The following is a 20,757-nucleotide window of genomic DNA, read 5'->3' on the forward strand; positions in this document are numbered from 1 at the left end:
ATACACACACACACACACTTAAAGTTAGAATATTTAAATTTAGAATAGACATTTAGATTGAATAGGGCTACTATGACAAATTTCAAAAAGCTTTATGCCAATACTCTGGAAATTTAGAGACTAAGTTCCATTCTGCCACATCTCTCTACCTCTGATGGCTGTTACAGCAGCAGTTTAAAAAAAGAGAAGGCCAGGCACGGTGGCTCACGCCTGTAATCCCAGCACTTTGGGAGGCCAAGGCAGGCGGAACACCTGAGGTCAGGAGTTCAAGACCAGCCCTGCCAACATGGTGAAACCCTTCTCTACTAAAAATACAAAAAATTGACCAGGTGCAGTGGCTCACACCTGTAATCTCAGCACTTTGGGAGGCCAAGGTGGGTGGATTACAAGGTCAAGAGTCTGAGACCAGCCTGTCCAACATAGTGAAATCCCATCACTACTAAAAATACAAAAAAAAATTAGCTGGGCGTGGGGGCAGGCGCCTGTAGTTCAAGCTACTTGGGAAGCTGAAGTAGGAGAATCGTTTGAACCCTGGAAGCAGAGGTTGCAGTGAGCAGAGATCACTCCTGGGTGACAGAATGAGACTCCATCTCGAAAAGAAAAAAATCAGCCGGTTGTGGTGGTATGTACCTAAAATTCCAGTTACTCGGGAAGCTGAGGTAAGAGAATGGTTTGAACCTGGGAGGCGGAGGTTGCAGTGAGACGAGACAGCGCCACTGCACTCCAGCTTGGGCAACGACAGCAAAACTCTGTCTCAATAAAACAAAAGGTAAGTATTCACTCAAATTCCAGACTTGGCTCAATACAGACAAAATTCCTACTACAAGAGCAGCTGTGAAAAGAAGGGAATGGTGCCAAAAGAAGACAAATAAACATCCTTCCAACTAGATAAAATGTGACTAATTTGAAAAAAACAAAAAAACAAAAATAAAGTCAGAGCTTCGCACTATACTCTCCTTTTGTCCCCTCTCTAGTTTGGCAATTTGAGGGTACATGTCAGGATTCCTTGTAGTAAATAAACACACACACTCAAAAACAGGAGGAAGGAAGGAGACATTAGCACAGTTTTTAAGTTGCATTTTGAGCCCCTCAGACAGTTTTTCCAGGAATTGTCCAGTTATTTAAACCAATTCTTTGCTCTATTTGGCTACGGAAAAACAGCCCCATTCCTTTTTTTTTATTAGGCATACTCTAATACCATTTGGTCTTTCAGTTGCCTCTAATTGTTTTTAAGTATTTTTTTAAGCATCTCTCTTAGATTGAAAATTCTCAGAAATCAGGGTCAAATGTTTAAATTATGTCATAAAAAAGTTACCAAAATACTGCCTATCTTTTTATCTTCAAACCAGTGGCAAAGCCTACACTTTGCTAAGATCTAACCATTCTTCAAAGTGTGACAAAGCCTCCCTCTTCCATGAAATGTTCCTCTACAACTCTAACACATGGCAATTTCTACTTCAGAACATATAAGCTTAATAATAAACTTAACTCACAAATATGCATAAAGTCTCTATGATCTATACGAAAGCTTAGAGCAAGCACCTGTCCCACATTATTTTTTGTAGGTATTAGCTACAAGCAGCTCAAAAGCCCTTTTATAAGGTAGCTACACAATATGTCAACTAAAACCATCAAGGGAAAAAAGCTAATTCTTTGTCTAAGTATGGTCCTCTATTTGTCTGTCCCATTCCGGCCTCTAGTCCCAAAAGAAAACTAACCCCAGTCCCTTCATGTCCTACCCTCAAGAGAAGAGATGATAACTTTGTGCACTCAGTACATGCCAAACACTTTAAGACATTATCTTTATTACTATTACTATTAATTTTTAGCAACAGAGTCTCACTATGTCACCCAGGCTCAGCTCCATCCTGCAGCCTCAGCCTCCCAAAGTGCTAGGATTAGAGGCACGAGCCACCACACATAGCCAAGACATTATCTTTTAATCTTAAAACTTTTCAGGTAGGTTGTTTTTACTTCAGGAAACTAAAACTTGTTTGTAGAGATCTGAACCCAGCTCCTAAGCTTGCTTCTCTTCTACCACACTACTAGGCACTAAAAAGAGATGCCCACTCTCTGACAATAAAGAGAGATAGGAATAAACAATCAATATATCATTAACAATTTAAGGCCAGGTGCGGTGGCTCATGCCTGTAATCTCAGCACTTTGGGAGGCCAAGGCAGGCAGATCACAAGGCCAGGAGATCGAGACCATCCTGACTAACATGGTGAAACCCCGTCTCTACTAAAAATACAAAAAAAAATTGGCCGGGCATGGTGGCTGGCGTCTGTAGTCCCAGCTACAAGGGAGGCTGAGGCAGGAGAATGGCGTGAACCCAGGAGGCGGACCTTGTGGTGAGCCGAGTTCATGCCACTGCACTCAGGGTTTAAGTGACTCTCCAGCCTCAGCCTCTGTAGTAGCTGGGATTATAGGTGCTCGCCACCAGGCCCACCTAATTTTTGTATTTTTAGTAGAAACGGGGTTTCACCATGTTGTCCAGGCTGATCTCAAACTTCTGACCTCAGGTGATCTGCCCATCTTGGCCTCCCAAAGTGCTGGTATTACAAACGTAAGCCACCACACCTGGCCTAAAACAACTTTTTAAAAGTACTCCAATAGCATGCCTAAAGACTAACAGACTACCACTAATACGTTCAAAAAAATTGCCAATTTATTTAAGAAAAACACAAAAGAAACCAACACACACAATTCTCACCAAAAAATACAAAATTAAAAAGCAAATATGAAACATAATTTCCTGCATGCAAACAGGCTTTTATAAAACAATAAAGGAAATACTGAGAAATGCTCAAAAAATATTAAAAAGCAATTAATAAAAAGAATTCAGGGCTGGGCACAGTAGCTAACACCTGTAATCCCAGCACTTTGAGAGGTGAAGGTAGGAGGATCACTTAACCCCAGGAGTTCGAGACTAGCCTGGGCTACATACTGATACTTCATCTCTAAAAAAGTAAATTAAGTAATTCACATTTTCAATTACCATATTACTATTCCAACATTAACTACAATCAAAAATTTGCAAATTAAACTAGTACTATGCCCATTTTTACCTATACGTTGGCATTTATTTTTAATTAACAACACCCACCGTGAACAAAGGTACTTGCAAACAAGCACAAACCTAACCCTCATGAAGAATAAATGGGTAAAACCTTTCTGAATGGATCTAGCCATGTGTGGCATTACTCTTGAAAATGTACATGCCAGGCCGGGTGCGGTACCTCACGTCTGTAATCCCAGCACTTTGGGAGGCCAAGGTCGGTGGATCACCTGACGTCAGGAGTTCGAGACCAGCCCATTTTTAGTAGAGATGAAACTCCATCTCTACTAAAAATACAAAATTAGCTGGGCGTGGTGGCACATGCCTGTAATCCCACCTACTTGGGAGGCAGAGGCACGACAATTGCTTGAACTCAGAAGGTAGAGTGAGCCGAGATTGCTCTACTGCACGCCAGCCTAGGTGACAGAGTAAGACTCTGTCTCAAAGAAAAAACAATTTTTTTTTTAGTAGACACGGGGTTTTACTATGTTGCTCAGGCTGGTCTCGAACTCCTGACTTCGTGATCCACCTGCCTCAGCCTCCCAAAGTGCTGGGATTACAGGTGTGAGCCACCACACCAACCAATTTTTTTTTTTTAATTAGCCAGGCACAGTGGCACACACCTGTAAGTCCCAGCTACTCAGGCGACTAAGGCAGGAGGTTCACTTGAGCCCAGAAGGTGAAGGCTGCATATTTGAGACCCTGTCTCAAAAATAAGTACATAAATAAAAAATAAAAAGTGCTGATAAAAAGAAAACAGCAATTTGTGAAGATGTTATTAATAGCCATCTTGAAAAAAATCTAAGAACAGGGGTGTTTTCCCATCAAAACTTCTCTCAGATTTGTCATTTAAAAAAATCAAGACCAGAGGGTGGCTCACACCTGTAATCCCAGCACTTTGGGGGCCGAGGTGGGCGGATCACCTGAGATCAGGAGTTTGAAACCAGCCTGGCCAACATGGAGAAATCCTGTCTCTACTAAAAATACAAAAATGAGCCAGGTACGGTGGTGGGCACCCGTAATCCCAGCTGCTCGGGAGGCTGAGGCAGGAGAAGCACTTGAACCCGGGAGGTGGAGATTACAGTAAGCCGAGATCACGCCATTGCACTCCAGCCTGGGAGACAGAGTGAGACTCTGTCTCAAAAAAAAAAAAAAAATCAACCCAGCCGGCACAGTGGCTCATGCCTGTAATCCCAGCACCTTGGGAGCCCAAGGCAGGCGGATCACTTGTGGTCAGGAGTTTGAGACCAGCCTGACCAATGTGGTAAGACCTGTCTCTACTAAAAAATACAAAAATTAGCCAGGCATGGTAGCGGGTGCCTGTAGTCCCAGCTACTTTGGAAGCTGGGGCAGGAGAATCGCTTGAACCCAGAAGTAGAGGCTGCAGTGAGCCAAGTCGGTGCCACTGCACTCCAACCTGAGCAACAGAGCGAGACTCCATCTCAAAACAAAACAAATCAATCAATCCCTGGCCCAGCAGGGTAGTGCAAGCCTGTAGACCTAGCCACATAGAAAGCTGAAGTGGTGGGGGCGGAGGGCACACCCCAGAAGTTCAAGGTTGCAGCAAGCTGTGACAGAGCCACTGCACTCCAGCCTGGGCAACAAGACTAGCCCCTGTCTCAGGGTGGGGGGGGGGGGGGGTGTGGAATTAAAGAAAAAAATATAGAAAGATAAAAAAAGATTAGGAAATGGCAAAAATCAACTCCCCAATTCTGATAAAGGTAAAATTAAACCAACTTTTGGCATCCCACAAATTCATTCATTGAAATGTTTAAAAAGCTCCCCATTTACTGCGCCAACTTTCCTCCTTTAACGAGTTTCTTTATAGAAGGCTTTCAAATTTCTAAAGTGCATTTATAGGTTTTACCTCTTTAATAAAAAAAAAAAAAAAAAGAAAGAAATGGCTGGGTATGGTGGCTGATGCCTGTAATCCCAACACTTGGGAGGCCGAGATGGAAGGATCACTTAAGTCCAGGAGTTTGACACTAACCTGGACAAGACAGGGAGACCCCATCTCCACAAAAAAATTTTAAAACCTAGTCAGGCATGGTAGTACACTCCCGTAGTCTTAGTTACTCAAGAGGCTGATTCAGGAAAACTACTTGAGCCAGGGAGGTCAAAACTGCAGTGAGTGGTAATCACGCCACTGCACTCCAGCCTGGGCAACAGGGCAAGACCTCATTTCAAAAAATAGAAACAAAACAAAATTGAAAAAAAAAAAAAATCACTGTAAGTTTGCTAGGGTAGATATTAACCACTGGGAAGGGGAAAAAAATGTTACAGAAACACATTACAGACCCAGGCAGGGTGCAGTGGCTCATGCCTGTAATCCCAGCACTTTGCGAGGCCAAGGTGGGTAGATCACCTGAGGTCAGGAGTTCAAGACCAGCCTGCCCCACATGGTGAAACCCCGTCTCTACTAAAAATACAAAAATTAGCTGGACGTGGTGGCAGACGCCTATAGTCCCAGATACTTGGGGGGCTGAGGCACGAGAATCGCTTGAACCCATGAGATGGAGATTGCAGTGAGCCAAGATCACGCCACTGTACTCCAGCCTGGGTGACAAAGGGAGACTCTGTCTCAGAATAAATAAATAAATAAATAAATAAATAAATAAATAAAAATAAAACATTACAGACCTAGTATTAAAATCCAAGTCTCCATTCGAAATCCATTTCAAAAGTCATAGGAAGTTTACAGAACTAAAGTTAAAATGTTAAAGATGGATGTAGCGCTAATCACTGTCCATGACTCTATTCTAAAGGATAAAATGAAGGGAAAAATAAGGTTTTATGAGATTCACTGTTAGTACGGTTTCAAGTTAATAGGGTTTTTTTTTTTTTTTTTTGGCAATCCTGTGCATAACAGATCCAAGTTAGATTTTGCAGATTTACTGTTTGAAAAGCCAATGCACTATACAGTCAAGTCAGCCCTCCATATCTATGGGTTCTACATCCATGAATTCAACCAACCAGGAATAGAAAAATTCTTTAATTGCATCTGTACTGAACATGTACAATTTTTTCTTGTCATTATTCCCTAAGCATACAGTATAACAATGATTTACATTGTATTAGGTATTACAGTCTAGAGATTAAAGTATATAGGAGGATGTACATAGGTTCTATGCAAATACGATACCATGTTATACCAGGGACTGGAGCATCCTTGAATTCTGTCATCAGAGGAAGGTCCTGGAACTAATCTCCCATGGATACCAAGGGACAAGCATGCTTGGAAACTGCTGTAACTACTCACATGAAATCCTATAATTGAAATAAACAATTCCAGAAGAACTACTTTGCCCCCAGGATTAAACTGTCTAAAATGCACGTTTATTAAAATGAAGATAGCTAAGAAGCATGAATATATAATCATATCTTATGTTAAAAACTGAACAAACACCTTCCAAGTTGCCTATTTTGAAAATTACTTTTTAGTTCAAAGGTTCATCTTAAATAACCACCCGTTATAGTAACCACCACCTCCAACAGACTATTTGGCACTGGGTTAAGCACTTTTAACACATTTGATACTTACAACAACCCTATCATGAACATATTATCAACATTTTACAGCTAAAATTTAAAACTTGCCTACCACCCTTGCCCAAACTAAATCTCTGTCCACATTACAGGAAAAATTATAACTTTTTATTGCAAATATACACGTTATATATAATAGCATAATAACACAAGTAGCCACACTGGTACATTGTTACATATATGTTACTATGCCTTAAGACACTTTTTTTTTTTTTTTTTTTTTTTTTGAGACGGAGTCTGGCTCTGTCGCCTGGGCTGGAGTGCAGTGGCCGGATCTCAGCTCACTGCAAGCTCCGCCTCCCGGGTTTACGCCATTCTCCTGCCTCAGCCTCCCGAGTAGCTGGGACTACAGGCGCCCGCCGCCTCGCCCGGCTAGTTTTTTGTATTTTTTAGTAGAGATGGGGTTTCACCGTGTTCGCCAGGATGGTCTCGATCTCCTGACCTCGTGATCCGCCCGTCTCGGCCTCCCAAAGTGCTGGGATTACAGGCTTGAGCCACCGCGCCCGGCCAAAGACACTTTTACAAACTGTAAAGCACTACAAAACACTTGTACCCTATCATCTGTTTCCCACGACAGCCTTGTTACAGATTATCACTACTGTATGAGGGCTCAAGGCTCAGAGAGCTTAAGTGAAATCACTCATTTGACTCCTCGTTCTTTTCCCACTACATTATATCCTCCTTATGATTAAAGACGCATTGCCACCACAATCAGAGCATCTTTGCAATGCCGCCACAATCAGAGCATCTTTGCAATAAAAGATAAAATGTACTAGAGATCCTAGATAAGTATCTTTCACCAGTTACATACTTCTCCAACAAGTTATTACAGTTACCCGCCAGCAGGATATCCAGCTAGCCTCTAAGTGGTTGTTTGGGTGCCAATTATAAAGTTGTATGAACAAGAGTTGTATGAATACTACTTTTTATTAAGCTAGTAGCTTAAGCAGGGAATCCCCTAGATTCTACTTGTACTGATCAGAAGACCAAATCCAAGGTCAATCAAAAGTACATACTATCTTATTGGGAAAACAGAGGATGTTAGTCTTTTATGACTTGAAAGTTGTTTCTAGTAACTATCATCAGACCATACACCACACAGCCATTTGTCTCAGAATAGGTAGTGAAGGTGGCTACTTAAATACACATATTTTTACAAAACTGTATCCAAGTTTAGCAATATGTGTGTACACCCAAGCACATAGAGACATGTTCCATAACTTAGAAAATCATTTGTGAAAGTTATTTTGGCCTTGCACTTCTGAATACTTTATGCTTCTCCATGTCCGTAACAGAATTGTTCTACTTCCTTTACTAATTGTTCTACTTCTTTCTATAATATCTACCAAGTGTTATCCTAATGCCATCATATTTTCAGGTTGGTATTTTCTTCCTGCTATCCTTTTTTTCGGGGGGACAGAATTTTGCTCTTGTTGCCCAGGCTGGAGTGCACTGGCATGATCTCAGCTCACTACAACCTCTACCTCCCAGGTTCAAGCAATTCTCCTGCCTTAGCCTCCCGAGTAGCTGGGATTACAGGCATGTGCCACTGCAACCTCCACCTCCCAGGTTCAAATGATTCTCCTACCTCAGCCTCCCAAGTAGCTGGGATTACAGGCATGCGCCAGCACACCCGGCTAATTTTGTATTTTTAGTAGAGACGGGTTTTCTCCATGTTGGTCAGGCTGGTCTCAAACTCCTGACCTCAGGTGATCCACCTGCCTCGGCCTCCGAAAGTGTTGGGATTACAGGCGTGAGCCACCACACTCAGACTGCTATCCATTTTTAAAGCCGTAGAGAAAGCCCTCAAGTGTTCTGTATCACGCATGGTGTGGAGGACTAACGGATAGGAAGAAACCAACTAGAGTAATGAATTAACCGTGGAATCAAGTTCAGTTATTCTATGTTCACATCTACATTCCTTAAAGTAAATAACTCGCAAATTTTCGAGCAAGTAAATAATACACCTGGACTTTGAAAACCCAAAATGTCTAGAAAATCAGAATACCATTACACTTTAAAAAGAAGAAAGAAAATAAAAAAGCTGTTTCACTGCACCTATCTGGAGAAAATCCTTGCTCTGTAAAGCTCTAAACCACCATTACCAAAAAAATGTTTAACTTCTACTCCTATGCCTTACATTTCTGGCTGTTAACTTTAAGAGCCTGCCAAACAGCTTTGCTGACAATTGTGTGTGTCAAACAGGTCTTCCAAATGACCGTTAACAATTTTTTAATACATCTTGCTATGAAGTTCTCAAATTTAAAAAACATATGTTGAACTTCAGCATCATCAAACTAGTTAACCAGTCTCCCCGTATTCTTAGCAGCTGCCTAATACCAACTGTGGAAAAAGCATAATTTTGGAAAAGGTCTAACAATTTCAAGAAAGTTACTTATACTTGTGAATATTCCAAAACTTTAAAGTTACAATACAGTCACAGAAAAACGAACTCTGAAATACACCTATGTGTACTTGACTTAAGGCCATAATCTTATTTTCATTCAGGGTTTCTTTTCCCTATAATATCTTTACTGTAAGGCAGCTCCTTCTCCCTAAATAATTTTGAAGTATTCCAAAACACTTTACTAAATAGATTTAATCATATCTACAGAATCCTATCAACTTTAAAAGCAAATAAAATGAGGGCTTATTGGCTTTCTAAAGATCCTACATTCCTAAAAGAATAAACACAAATCATCTTCCTAACACTAAACTACTAAAGTGACACTTGAGTCACCCCAACTTGGTATTTGAAGCTTATTTCTCCAGGAAGCAGAGGGAGACAAACAGTTTCTACACAGTCAAAAATAGATGATTCCCTGTTCATTCACAGCCTGTTTCTTCTTACTTTAAACACAAATCCTACCAACTTCATTTAGTTTTTAACTCATTAATGAGTGACTCGGAGCAAATAAGCAGATATAGGAGCTGTTTTAGGCAATCATTTGCTAGGAATGGCTATCAAGTGAAGGTCTTCCTGCCCCGTCCTAAAAAATAAAGGACAAAAACCTATGAGTAGCAGACAAAAGCATTTATTAAATAATAAATAGTGGGCCCTATTTCAACAACAATCTGAAGAGTACCACCTCTTCTCAAGGTACCACAGCACAAAAACTTTGATAACCATAACTGAAGTATAAATGTATGTTTCTTTTCATAAGGTAAATACACAGAATATTTTGAAACTGCATCTAAAACTCTTACCTCAAAAAAAAGGAAAAGAAGAAAGAAAAGAATACACACATCTTCCCCTAGAGTCCAACCAAAAGAGCGAAATTAATCAATCCGCATTCCAAAACAACTAATTACTTAAGAAATCCAACCAGCACAGATCTAAGGCGAAGATTCTTCTTTGGTAGTATTTTATTCTACAGAGCGCTACCATTGTACAAACAGTTCTGTCAAGTGTTTTGGTTGGCAGACAATAATAAAATAAGCTTTATTTCCTTTTCTTCCTCCCTTAGCAAAACTCCGGTCTGTCATCACCTCTGACATGCGCCAAGGACTACCAGGAATGATGAAGTATATTTCAAATAAACTTTCCTATTAAAGCGAGTCGTTGTGGTTAATATCATACCAAAATGTTTTACATTGTATCCAGCAAAACCTTTACAGACTGTATAAAAAGGAATCTTAAGACCCGAGCTCGTATTTAGTGTATTTAATAATAAACTCTTATCTTGGCCGTACTTACCAAACCGTAGGCTTTTACTATTTATAAGCCTTTGAAAAAACTTTACGCCTTTCTTAAGTACCATCAAAATTTTCAATCAGGATTTCAAGCGATCAATTCGCACCACAGTGCGAGATCAAATGCTAAACTCCTATAAATAGGGGTGTTATGAGTGAGAGGGATACACAACACTGCGCTGCCAACGCAACTGCGTCTTCAAGGGGGCAGGGGCGCTCCTGGTACACGTACAGTAGGAGCTCACATTCAGCAAAAGCAGGGAGTCAAGGATCAGGTGACTTCACACCACAGACACTTTCAGAGTGATCAGGCCTTACTATCGTCCAAATGACTCGTAAACGGCTCATAACCCCAGTTGGACCGAAAATCTGGACTTGCACCCTAGCCACGCACAACCCGCGCGAATGGGTTCGGGAGCCGAGGAGCCCCGAAACGCGAGCCCGGGGACAGAGCCCTGGCCTGCGGACTGCGGTTCCCTCCAGGAAGGGTGTCTAAGGAGCTTTCGGACCCGGCAGCAAGGTGTCTGCTCCCCGCGCGACCTCCTCCTCCGCGGGGCCCATCGTGCCCCGGCCACCCCTTCCTCCCGGTCCGCGCGAGGGACAGCGAGCGCCCGCCAGCTAACGGGTCGCCCCGCCACGTCCAGAGCTCGCCGGGCAGAGCGGAGCCGCAGCCGACCTCCCCGCGCCCTGGGCATGCGGCCACGGCTCAAGGCCGCCCCCTAAGGTCGGGGCGGACACGGCTGCAGCCACGCGGCGGTCTGGCGGGCAGGGGGCCGGGCCGGGCGCAGACGCGCGCGCCACTGGTTCTCGCAGCAGCTACTGGAGCCGCGGCCCACGAGCAGCCCTTTCAGGCCGCGCGCTGCGGGAGCGCGGGGCGCGGCTGAGGCTAGGCCCGGCGGGCAGGCGGGGCGGCGGGAGGAGACCTCAGCCAGCCGCGGACTCCGACCCCGCCGCCTGCGGCCGGTGCCCGCGAGCCCGAGCAGCGAGCGTCCTCTCCCCACCAGGGACCCGCGGCCTCTGCCCCGCTGGCCCGTACCTAGGGAGGTCGTGGACGAGACGTGGTTAACCGCGGCGCTTGGGTCGCTGGTCCGCCGCCGGCGCCGCAGCCCCTGGTGCGGTTGCTGCCCTCGCGCTGCCTCGTCCCCCTCCGCCATCTTGTACCGATTTAAAATTAACTCCCCACTGACGTCAAACGCCGCCGCCGCTTTATCAACCTCCCGGGAGCCGGCGGGGCGGCTGGCGGGTCCTAGCGCCTCCCTCGGCCCGTATCTCCTCGCCCAGTATCTCCTCTCCCTCCCTCCGCCTCCGCCCCGCCCATCGCTCTCTCGCTCCGCCCCCGCCCTGCCCGCCTGCAGATCCGTCTCCCCGGCTCCAAGCTTCTGGTCGGACTGGAGCGGGGATGTCCCTGTCGCCGCCGTCTCACACCCCCACCTCCCTGAGCTCAGCACCACACCCCCTTAGCGCTGGGCCAGGCTGTGCAAACGCAGAAGGGATCTCCACAGAACTAAGTCCCTCCCTCCCAATTCGCTTTACATCTCTCATTGATTCGTGCGTCCTGCACGTGAGGTGGCTTTCGCACCCCTTCTCTCCTTTTCATCGCCCCCTCCTCATCACAGCCATTCCCCTCCTCTCTCCCCATCCACCCCCCAAGATGTTGCCAGCGCCGTGCTTTTCCGCTTGATCTTTTCTCTCCTCACCCAAGTCCCTACTGCTGCTTCCCCTCCCCGCCACCATCCTAAGGTTTGTTTGCTTTCGTTCCCCATCTACTTATGAGACCCTCCCCCATCTTCTCAACTGTGTATACGCTGGCCCTGTGCTCCTAGCACCTAGCAGAGGCAAGCCACAAAGCACTCTAATCGTAAAATGAATCGTGGCAGGTTCTTTCCTAATTGTGATGAACCTTCTTCTGGGGATCCAGTAACATCCAGTAGAAGTTCAGGTCACTTTTTAAAATACAAGTCAGCCTGTGGAGGCGTCTGTGAAACATGATCCCTTTGGATTTTTACCATGCTTCCAGCTGCATTAGAAATTCCTCTTCTCCAGTAAAAACAGATGTCCGGGTGTACAAACAGCTGTTTTGTCCAGGTCTTCTCATAAGTCTAAAATTCACACCCTGCACGATCTCTAGAAAAGCATTGGTGTTATTGAAGCTTTCAAAATCCCATTTTAGGCAGGGCATGGTGGCTCACGCCTCCTGGGTTCAAGCAATTCTCTGCCTCAGCCTCCCCAGTAGCTGGGATTACAGTCCCCCGCCACCACACCCTGCTAATTTTTGTATTTTTAGTAGAGACGGGATTTCACCATCTTGGCCAGGCTGGTCTTGAACTCCTGACCTCGTGATCCACCTGCCTCAGCCTCCCAAAGTGCTGGGATTACAGGCGTGAGCCACCGCGCCCGGCCTATCCAAATATATTTCAACAGAATATGGAGTTTGTTCTCATTGTCATATAAATCTAGGTGAATAACTATATACATGTTCTTGGCAATATTCTTTGAGTTACTACGGTTCTAGTTCTGGGACTTGAACCACCTCCACAATCCAAAGAACAGTTACCCTTCCCCCTCCTTCATATTGGTGACAGGCTCTTTATCAACTTGTTAAGTGATATTCCTCTTATGTCCTTGTGATATATGATTTGGAGAGCTCACTTTGTCAAGACATTTTCTGTTTTATCATTGGCCTGAAAAACATAGTATTGAAGAGGAAGAAGAAGAAGGAGGAGGAGGAGGAGAAGAAGGGCAAACAATCTTCACAAGGATTGTTCTACAAAGATTTATTTGCTGTCATTTACTCACTAAACAACATTTGCTTAGGCACATGGGAAAAAGAAACCATTTACAAACAGCACAGCATAGGCTGTTTGCTCAATTAAGGTTGATACAGTCAATGACAACAAAATCTACCTGAATCCTTACCAAACTGCAGTATTTACCTAAGCCAGATCACTCTCTATGCTTAGCATAGGCACTCCTTTGGAAGATATTGAACATCTTACATGTAATAAAAGACCTTATGGTTTCTTTCACTGTGCCTTCGATTTTAAGGACTTCAATTCTATCTACTAATCTAGGCTGCCACCCTGTGTGTTTCGTGTTTTGCTTTGCTTTGCTCTTTTCTTTTTTTTTTTTTTTCCTTGCCTATGTTCTTCTCTTTTTGGTGTTTTGCCTATCTTGTCTCCCAAACCCACTCTCTCCCCAATCTGTGGTTACTATACCTGAATCAAGAGAAGTCAAACCCTTATTGAAAAAAAAAAAAAAAAAAAAAAAAAACCAGGCTTGGTGGTTCATGCCTGTAATCCCAGCACTTTGGGAGACCAAGGTGGGAGGATCACCTGAGATCAGGAGTTCAAAACTAGCCTGGCCAACATGGCGAAACCCCATCTCCACAAAAATACCAAAATTAGCCAGGCATGATGGCGGGTGCCTGTAATTCCAGCTACTTGGGAGGCTGAGGTGGGAGAATCACTTGAACCTGGGAGGCGGAGGTTGCAGTGAGCTGACATCATGCCATTGCACTCCAGCCTGGATAGCAGAGTGAGACTCCATCTCAAAAAAAAAAAGGCTGACCCTGGGTACACTGCCTGTGAGTTAGCCCTGCTCCGCGAGAAGCGATACCGTTCAAAAAAGATTGCTGCCTGACACCACCAGCTCAAAAAACAGAATTAATTAATTAATTTTTTGCTGTCCAGAAAAAAGTCAGTGATTCCTAAGGAAATTTTTTCCCTGCCACCTCTCAGGGAGACATTCCTTCTTATAAGTATCCTATGGGAAAGCGCAGGGTACTGAGAATATGAGAACTGACAAGAACTTGCCCTAGATCATTTTAACCTTCATGGAGATGGTGTAAGATAGAAGGAATGGGCCGGGCAGTGCGGTGGCTCATGCCTGTCATCCCAGCACTTTGGGAGAACGAGGTGGGTGGATCCCTTGAGCTAAGGAGTTTGAGACCAACCTGGGCAACATAATGAAACCCTGTCTCTACAAAAAATACAAAAATTAGCCAGGCACGCACCTGTCAGGTGCTGAGGAGGCCAAGGTGGGAGGATTGCTTGAGCCCATGAAGTCGAGGCTGTAGTGAACCAAGATCATACCACTGCACTCTAGCCTGGGTGACCCAAAAAAAAAAAAAAGGATAGAAGGAAAGGTCCCCCCTGTGAGAGGTAGCAATTTAGATATCCATTTGTGGCAACTACTCTCTTGCCTGGGGTGATATCAGATGGATAGGGCAAGGTTAGAGTAAGGAAAAGCCAAAGACAAATATAAAGCAGTGTTGTCAATAGAAAAGGTGTTGGATATTGCTGAGGCTGAAATGAGATAAACTACACTCTCTGAGAATGAAAAAGGCTGTTTATGTTGCGGGCAAATCGCATCTCTGCAGACCTTGTTATCTTTTCAGTGATGTGTTTCCTGGAAGTTTTGTTTAAGCTACACCCTGCTTGCAAACTGTTGCTCCTGAAGATATGTATTTTCTTGTGCAAGAATGGTTTACAGAAATGAAGAAGTTGTTTCTCTGAGACTATGTGGAGTTCTGGACACAGGCAGAGCTGCTTCAGGGCCCAGGTTACAAAAAGCAGAACAGGGCTGGTAAATTGGCCTCAGAGACCTGAAGCACTGGAGGTACTACAAAGCAATGTGCTTGACCCAGTCGCCGATATTCTCATGATGGACTCTGTAGGCTCCGTTCATTGACCTGAGGGGTAGAGACCATTGATTTGTCCCAGAATTTGTACAGTGACTGTGGCTAATGAACTGATTTGCCACAGGCAAGGCTTCCTGTCGGGGAGGGGCCCGGGAGGAAATATTTTGTAGGGAAAGAGGGAAATCGGAGTTTCTGCTGGAGTAGATGTGAACAAGAAAACGGACTCTGGTCTTGGCTTTCTCTTTGTACTTGAAAAGTAAGTAAATAGAAGAGAATAGCATAGGGACTCTGGGTTATTGACTGGCAGAAAAATTTTATTTATATCCAAAGCTAGTGATTCAGGGTCTAAGAAGACCTTCTATGAGAGATCAAATTAAGAACATCAAGAATTGCTGGGTACGGTAGCTCACGCTACTTTGGTACCCCAAAGTGTTGGGAGGCCAAGGGGGGTGGATCACAAGGTCAAGAGTTTGAGACCTGGCCTGGCCAACATGGTGAAACCCAGTCTCTACTAAGAGTACAACAAGTAGCCAGGCATGGTGGCATGTGCCTGTAATTCCCGTTACACAGGAGGCTGAGGCAGCAGAATTACTTGAACCGGGGAGGCGGAGGTTGCAGTGAGCCGAGATCCCATCGCTGCACTCCAGCCTGTCTAGAAAAAAAAAAAAAAAAACAAGAAAGGAAAAGAACATCAAGGGTTTCTGGGGCTAATATTTGTTGTAGGAGCCTGGACATGGGCACATACCTCTCTTCAAAGGCATGTATTAGCCCCATATGAAACATTGTGGGTAGATGGGTTTCTGCCTGGGTTTACTGCTTAATATTAGGTGTTCTTTTTCTTCTTTTCCTTTTTTTTTTCTTTTTTGAGACAGAGTCTTGCTCTGTTGCCCAGACTGGAATGCAGTGGCACGATCTCGGCTCACTGCAAGCTCAGCCTCCCAGGTTCATGCCATTCTCCTGCCTCAGCCTCCCAAGTAGCTGGGACTACAGGCACCCGCCACCATGCCTGGCTAAGTTTTTTTATATTTTTAGTAGAAACGGGGTTTCACCGTGTTAGCTAGGGATGGTCTCGATCTCTTAACCTCGTGATCCACCCGCCTCAGCCTCCCAAAGTGCTGGGATTACAGGCATGAACCACCACGCCCAGCCAAAGTTCTTTTTTTTCTAGAGCAAGGGATAGACAGCTGTCCCTTGTTAATGCAAGAGGGAAATAATGATCCTTCCTAGCCGTATTCCTCTGCAGGGGCAATGACTTAAACTGGGATAGGGATACATGAGTATCAGAAGGGCTTAGTGGAAAGAACAGCAGCTTTGAGTTCACACCCCAGCTCTATCTACCTCGTGGTTTTATGACCAAGATCATTAACCTCTCTGACCTTCAGTTTCCTCTGCTGTAAAACGTAAAGGTCTCTTCCTTGCATTTTTCATTATGATTATAGATCACATAGATAAAGTAGCCCAGTGCTGGCACATGGCAATAAATGATAGCCATCGTGAGCTCCAATAAAACAGCTCTTTTAAGTCTAAGAAGGGATTAAAGAGCAAGAACACAATTAGTAATAATACCTGTTCATAATTTCCTTTAATCTACGAAATACTTTCATGAGGCAAGGATTGTTGACATCATCCTCACCATCAGCATTCTACAGAAACAGGGACTTTAAAATGTTACTTAATTGCTTCAAGGCCATATGACTAGTAAATTGAAGAGCTGAAATTTGAACCACTGAATTCTGTCTGTTCTGAGAGCCCATGTTCTTTTTATCTTTTTCTTTTTTCTTTTTTTTTTTTTTTTTGAGACAGAGTCTCGCTCTGTTACCCAGGCTGGAGTGCAGTGGTGCGATCTCAGCTCACTGCAACCTCCACCTCCCAGATTCAAGCAATTCTCCTGCCTCCGCCTCCCGAGTAGCTGGGACTACAGGCACATGCCACCATGCCCGGATAATTTTTTGTATTTTTAGTAGAGATGGGGTTTCACTGTTAGCCAGGGTGGCCTCGATCTCCTGACCTCATGATCCACCCACCTCCGCCTCCCAAAGTGCTGGGATTACAGGCGAGAGCCACTACGCCTGGCGAGAGCCCATGTTCTTTTTTTTTAAGACAGGGTCTTGGTCCTGGCGCGGAGTGAGACTCCGTTTCAAAAAAAAAAAAAAAAAGGACAGGGTCTCACTCTGTCCACTAGGCTGGAATGCAATGGTGCGATCTCGGCTCACTGCAACCTCCACCTCCCGGCTTCCAGTGATTGTCCTGCCTCAGCCTCCCGAGTAGCTGGGATTACAGGTACATGCCACCATGCCTGGCTACTTTTTGTATTTTTAATAGAGATGGGGTTTCACCACATTGGTCAGGCTGGAGCCTATGTTCTTAACCATGTATCTTCAGATAACAGACTAGCATTGTGGCTAGGTACTGAAAACTCTATAATCACCTTCTACAGACAACTAAATAGCTAGAAGCATGGCTTCTGGGTGTCCAGGAGACTGTTTTGAATAGCTGGAGAGGACAAGGTTCAGATTTAGGTCACCCATGATCAAGATAACCAGCACTGTCCTAGATGCAATTGGTAGCTCCTACTTGAACGACTGACTTCTATAGAGTTCATAGGTGTCTTATAGTTACTGAAATGATTTAGTAGCAGGAGGAACAAAAGTTCAAATCCAGAAACTGGACTTGTTTATGTTCTGAAAAGTAGATAGATACTGGTTTTTTAATTACAATTCTCATACAAAAGAACACTGGCAGGAACTCTAGGCACAGATAATATCCTATAGTACATTTTAAAAAATAAAAATGAAGGAGTAGCCAGGCACAGTGGCTCACGCCTGTAATCCCAGCACTTTAGGAGGCCGAGGTAGGCGGATCACCTGAGTTTGGGAGTTTGAGATGGCACTGACCAACATGGAGAAACCCGATGTCTACTAAAAATACAAAATTAGCTGGGTGTAGTGGCGCACGCCTGTAATTCCAGCTACTCGGGAGGCTGAGGCAGAAGAATCGCTTGAACCTGGGAGACGGAGATTGCCGTGAGCCAAGATCGTGCCATGGCACTCCAGCCTGGGCAACAAGAGCGAAACTCAGTCTCAAAAATTAAATAAATAAAAACAAAAAAATAAAGGAGTGAAAGTAAACACCAGGACACAGAAAATGTGCTTGTAGCTTGAAGCAAACATTGCCACGTGCTTTAGGTTCCTCTGAAAACGGGGTAATGAATGGTATCCTCCTTGGACAACCTATCTGGACCACGCCTCATGTGTTTCTCATAACTTGCCTGCCCCCAGGAATGCCTTTGAAATCAGTGGGAAATCCAGACTTCATAGAAGCAACTGCATATCTTGGCCTCTTTTAAGATTAAGACAATGTCTACATTGGCCTTATTACAGCCAACATAACCTCTCTGTAAGAGAGCAGCCAAATCTTTGTTTCCAACTCACACTCAAGCTTAATTCCTAACTTCTAAAAACTGGCTGGCTGATTGGGAGGAAGAAACACTATACCTTGACAATGTCTTAGAGTCACTGTCCATGTCATAACCTATTTAATTATTGGATTCACTGCCACTAGAGTCGTTTCATTATACTTTGATAGTGAAATCTGTACTCACCTCAAACACTGCCTCCCAGCCTCACACCATTTCTCCCCTTCCCAAATATTTTTGGGGTCTGTCTTCAATTATAAATGCTCAGAATATGAGTTCCATCTTTTCATTTTCCCAATAGTTCTTTGCTCAGACTCAAATATTGCATGTAATGCCACTGCCACTTGGTCGGCCTGGCAAATATTTATCTTTCAAGCTTATCCTGATCACCCTCCAAGAAGGCTAGCTATAATAAGATGTAATAGCCGGGCGTGGTGGCTCAAGCCTGTAATCCCAGCACTTTGGGAGGCCGAGGCGGGTGGATCACGAGGTCAGGAGATCGAGACCATCCTGACTAACATGGTGAAACCCCGTCTCTACTAAAAATACAAAAAACTAGCCGGGTGAGGTGGCGGGCGCCTGTAGTCCCAGCTACTCGGAAGCTGAGGCAGGAGAATGGCGTAAACCCGGGAGGCGGAGTTTGCAGTGAGCCGAGATCGCGCCACTGCACTCCAGCCTGGGCAACACAGTGAGACTCCGTCTCAAAAAAAAAAAAAAGAAAAGAGAAAAGAAAAAAAAGATGTAATAAAATGATTGTTGCTTTAAGACATTTTGTTTTGTAACTGGAGAGCAGCCAAATATTTCCTTTCATCTCTGTAATTTGTTATAGAACAATAGGTAACCAGAACACATATCCAGGGTGTCATACCAATATATAAACATATATATGTGGTAAATGCATAAGCAAATACATAGCAATAATAAGCTCTGAATTCAGATAGTGCTAATCACTCTCTGATAAAATTACTTGTTTGCTTCTGCTGTCTAAAGCAGTGGTTCTTAATTTTTTCATATTGTTTTATTTTACAGTGATACAAATGACAAATGGCACTCACCAACAGGACATGTTCCATAGGTGTGACCCAATATCCATTGGTGACCACTGTAAATGAGCCTATGTGCCATGTAGCTCCTATCAGGAACAGATTTAGTATTTTGGGGGGCCTGAAGCTTCTACAAGTTTGAGGAATTTCTTTAAGAAAACAAATTGTGAGGCAAGGTGTGGTGGCTTATGTATGTAATCCCAGCACTTTGGGAGGCCGAGGCAGGTGGATCACTTGAGTTCCAGACCAACCCAAGCAACATGGCAAAACCCCATCGATACAGAAAATACAAAAAGTTAGCCATGTGTGGTGGTGCACACCTGTATTCCCAGTTACTTGGGAGGCTGAGGTGAGAGGATCACTTGAGCCCAGGAAGTTGAGGCTGCAGTGAGCCGACATTGTGCCACTGCACCCCAGCCAGGGCAATGGGAGTGAGACCCTGTCTTGAGAAAAAAAAAAAAAAAACCCACAAAAACCAAACTGTGAAAGTAAATGCTGGCCGGGCGCGGTGGCTCAAGCCTGTAATCTCAGCACTTTGGGAGGCCGAGACGGGTGGATCACGAGGTCAGGAGATCGAGACCATCCTGGCTAACACGGTGAAACACCGTCTCTACTAAAAATAAAAAAATTAGCCAGACGTGGTGGCAGGTGACTGTAGTCCCAGCTACTTGGGAGGCTGAGGCAGGAGAATGGCGTGAACCCGGGAGGCGGAGCTTGCAGTGAGCTGAGATCTGGCCACTGCACTCCAACCTGGGCGACAGAGCGAGACTCCGTCTCAAAAAAAAAAAAAAAAAGAAAGTAAATGCTTATTTAGCATAAGAAAAGAAATCCCCTCAAAATCCCAAATTTTATCTAACACATACCACAAACATTACAAACATACAGAAAAATAATTTTTTTATTTATTAACTTCATGGCATACCTTTCTAAAACCACATTTTCTGGCCAGGTGAGGTGGCTCACGCCTGTAATCCCAGCACTTTGGGAGGCCAAGGCAGGTGGATCACGAGGTTAGGAGGTCGAGACCAGCCTGGCTATCATGGTAAAACCCCGTCTCTCCGCGGTGGCTCACGCCTGTAATCCCTGCACTTTGGGAGGCCGAGGCGGGCGGATCACGAGGTCAGGAGATCGAGACCATCCTGGCTAACAAGGTGAAACCCCGTCTCTACTAAAATACAAAAAATTAGCCGGGCGCGGTGGCGGCGCCTGTAGTCCCAGCTACTCGGGAGGCTGAGGCAGGAGAATGGCGCGAACCCGGGAGGCGGAGCTTGCAGTGAGCCGAGATGGTGCCACTGCACTCCAGCCTGGGGGACAGAGTGAAGACTCCGCCTCAAAAAAAAAAAAAAAAAAAAAAAAAAACAA

General features: G+C 44.5%; 1 protein-coding gene across 10 annotated transcripts in view; it reads right to left on the bottom strand.

Moving 5' to 3' along the window:
- Positions 1-11,595, bottom strand: part of ATL2 (atlastin GTPase 2) — a 79,756-nt gene extending 68,161 nt beyond the window's left edge. For 3 of the 10 annotated variants that reach the window (XM_025354385.1, XM_025354386.1, XM_025354383.1), the window contains exon 1: positions 11,335-11,589. In XM_025354385.1, coding sequence (XP_025210170.1) covers positions 11,335-11,452 — 118 coding nt within the window. In that variant the 5' untranslated portion in view covers positions 11,453-11,589. Of the gene's footprint in view, positions 1-10,302; positions 10,722-11,334 lie in introns of those variants that run through there. The other 7 variants (XM_025354388.1, XM_025354390.1, XM_025354387.1 and 4 more) reach the window with 3 other exon arrangements.
- Positions 11,596-20,757: the final 9,162 nt, after the last annotated feature.

This window comes from Theropithecus gelada, chromosome 13 (genome assembly GCF_003255815.1).
Source record: "Theropithecus gelada isolate Dixy chromosome 13, Tgel_1.0, whole genome shotgun sequence".
NCBI classification, from domain to species: Eukaryota; Metazoa; Chordata; class Mammalia; order Primates; family Cercopithecidae; genus Theropithecus; species Theropithecus gelada.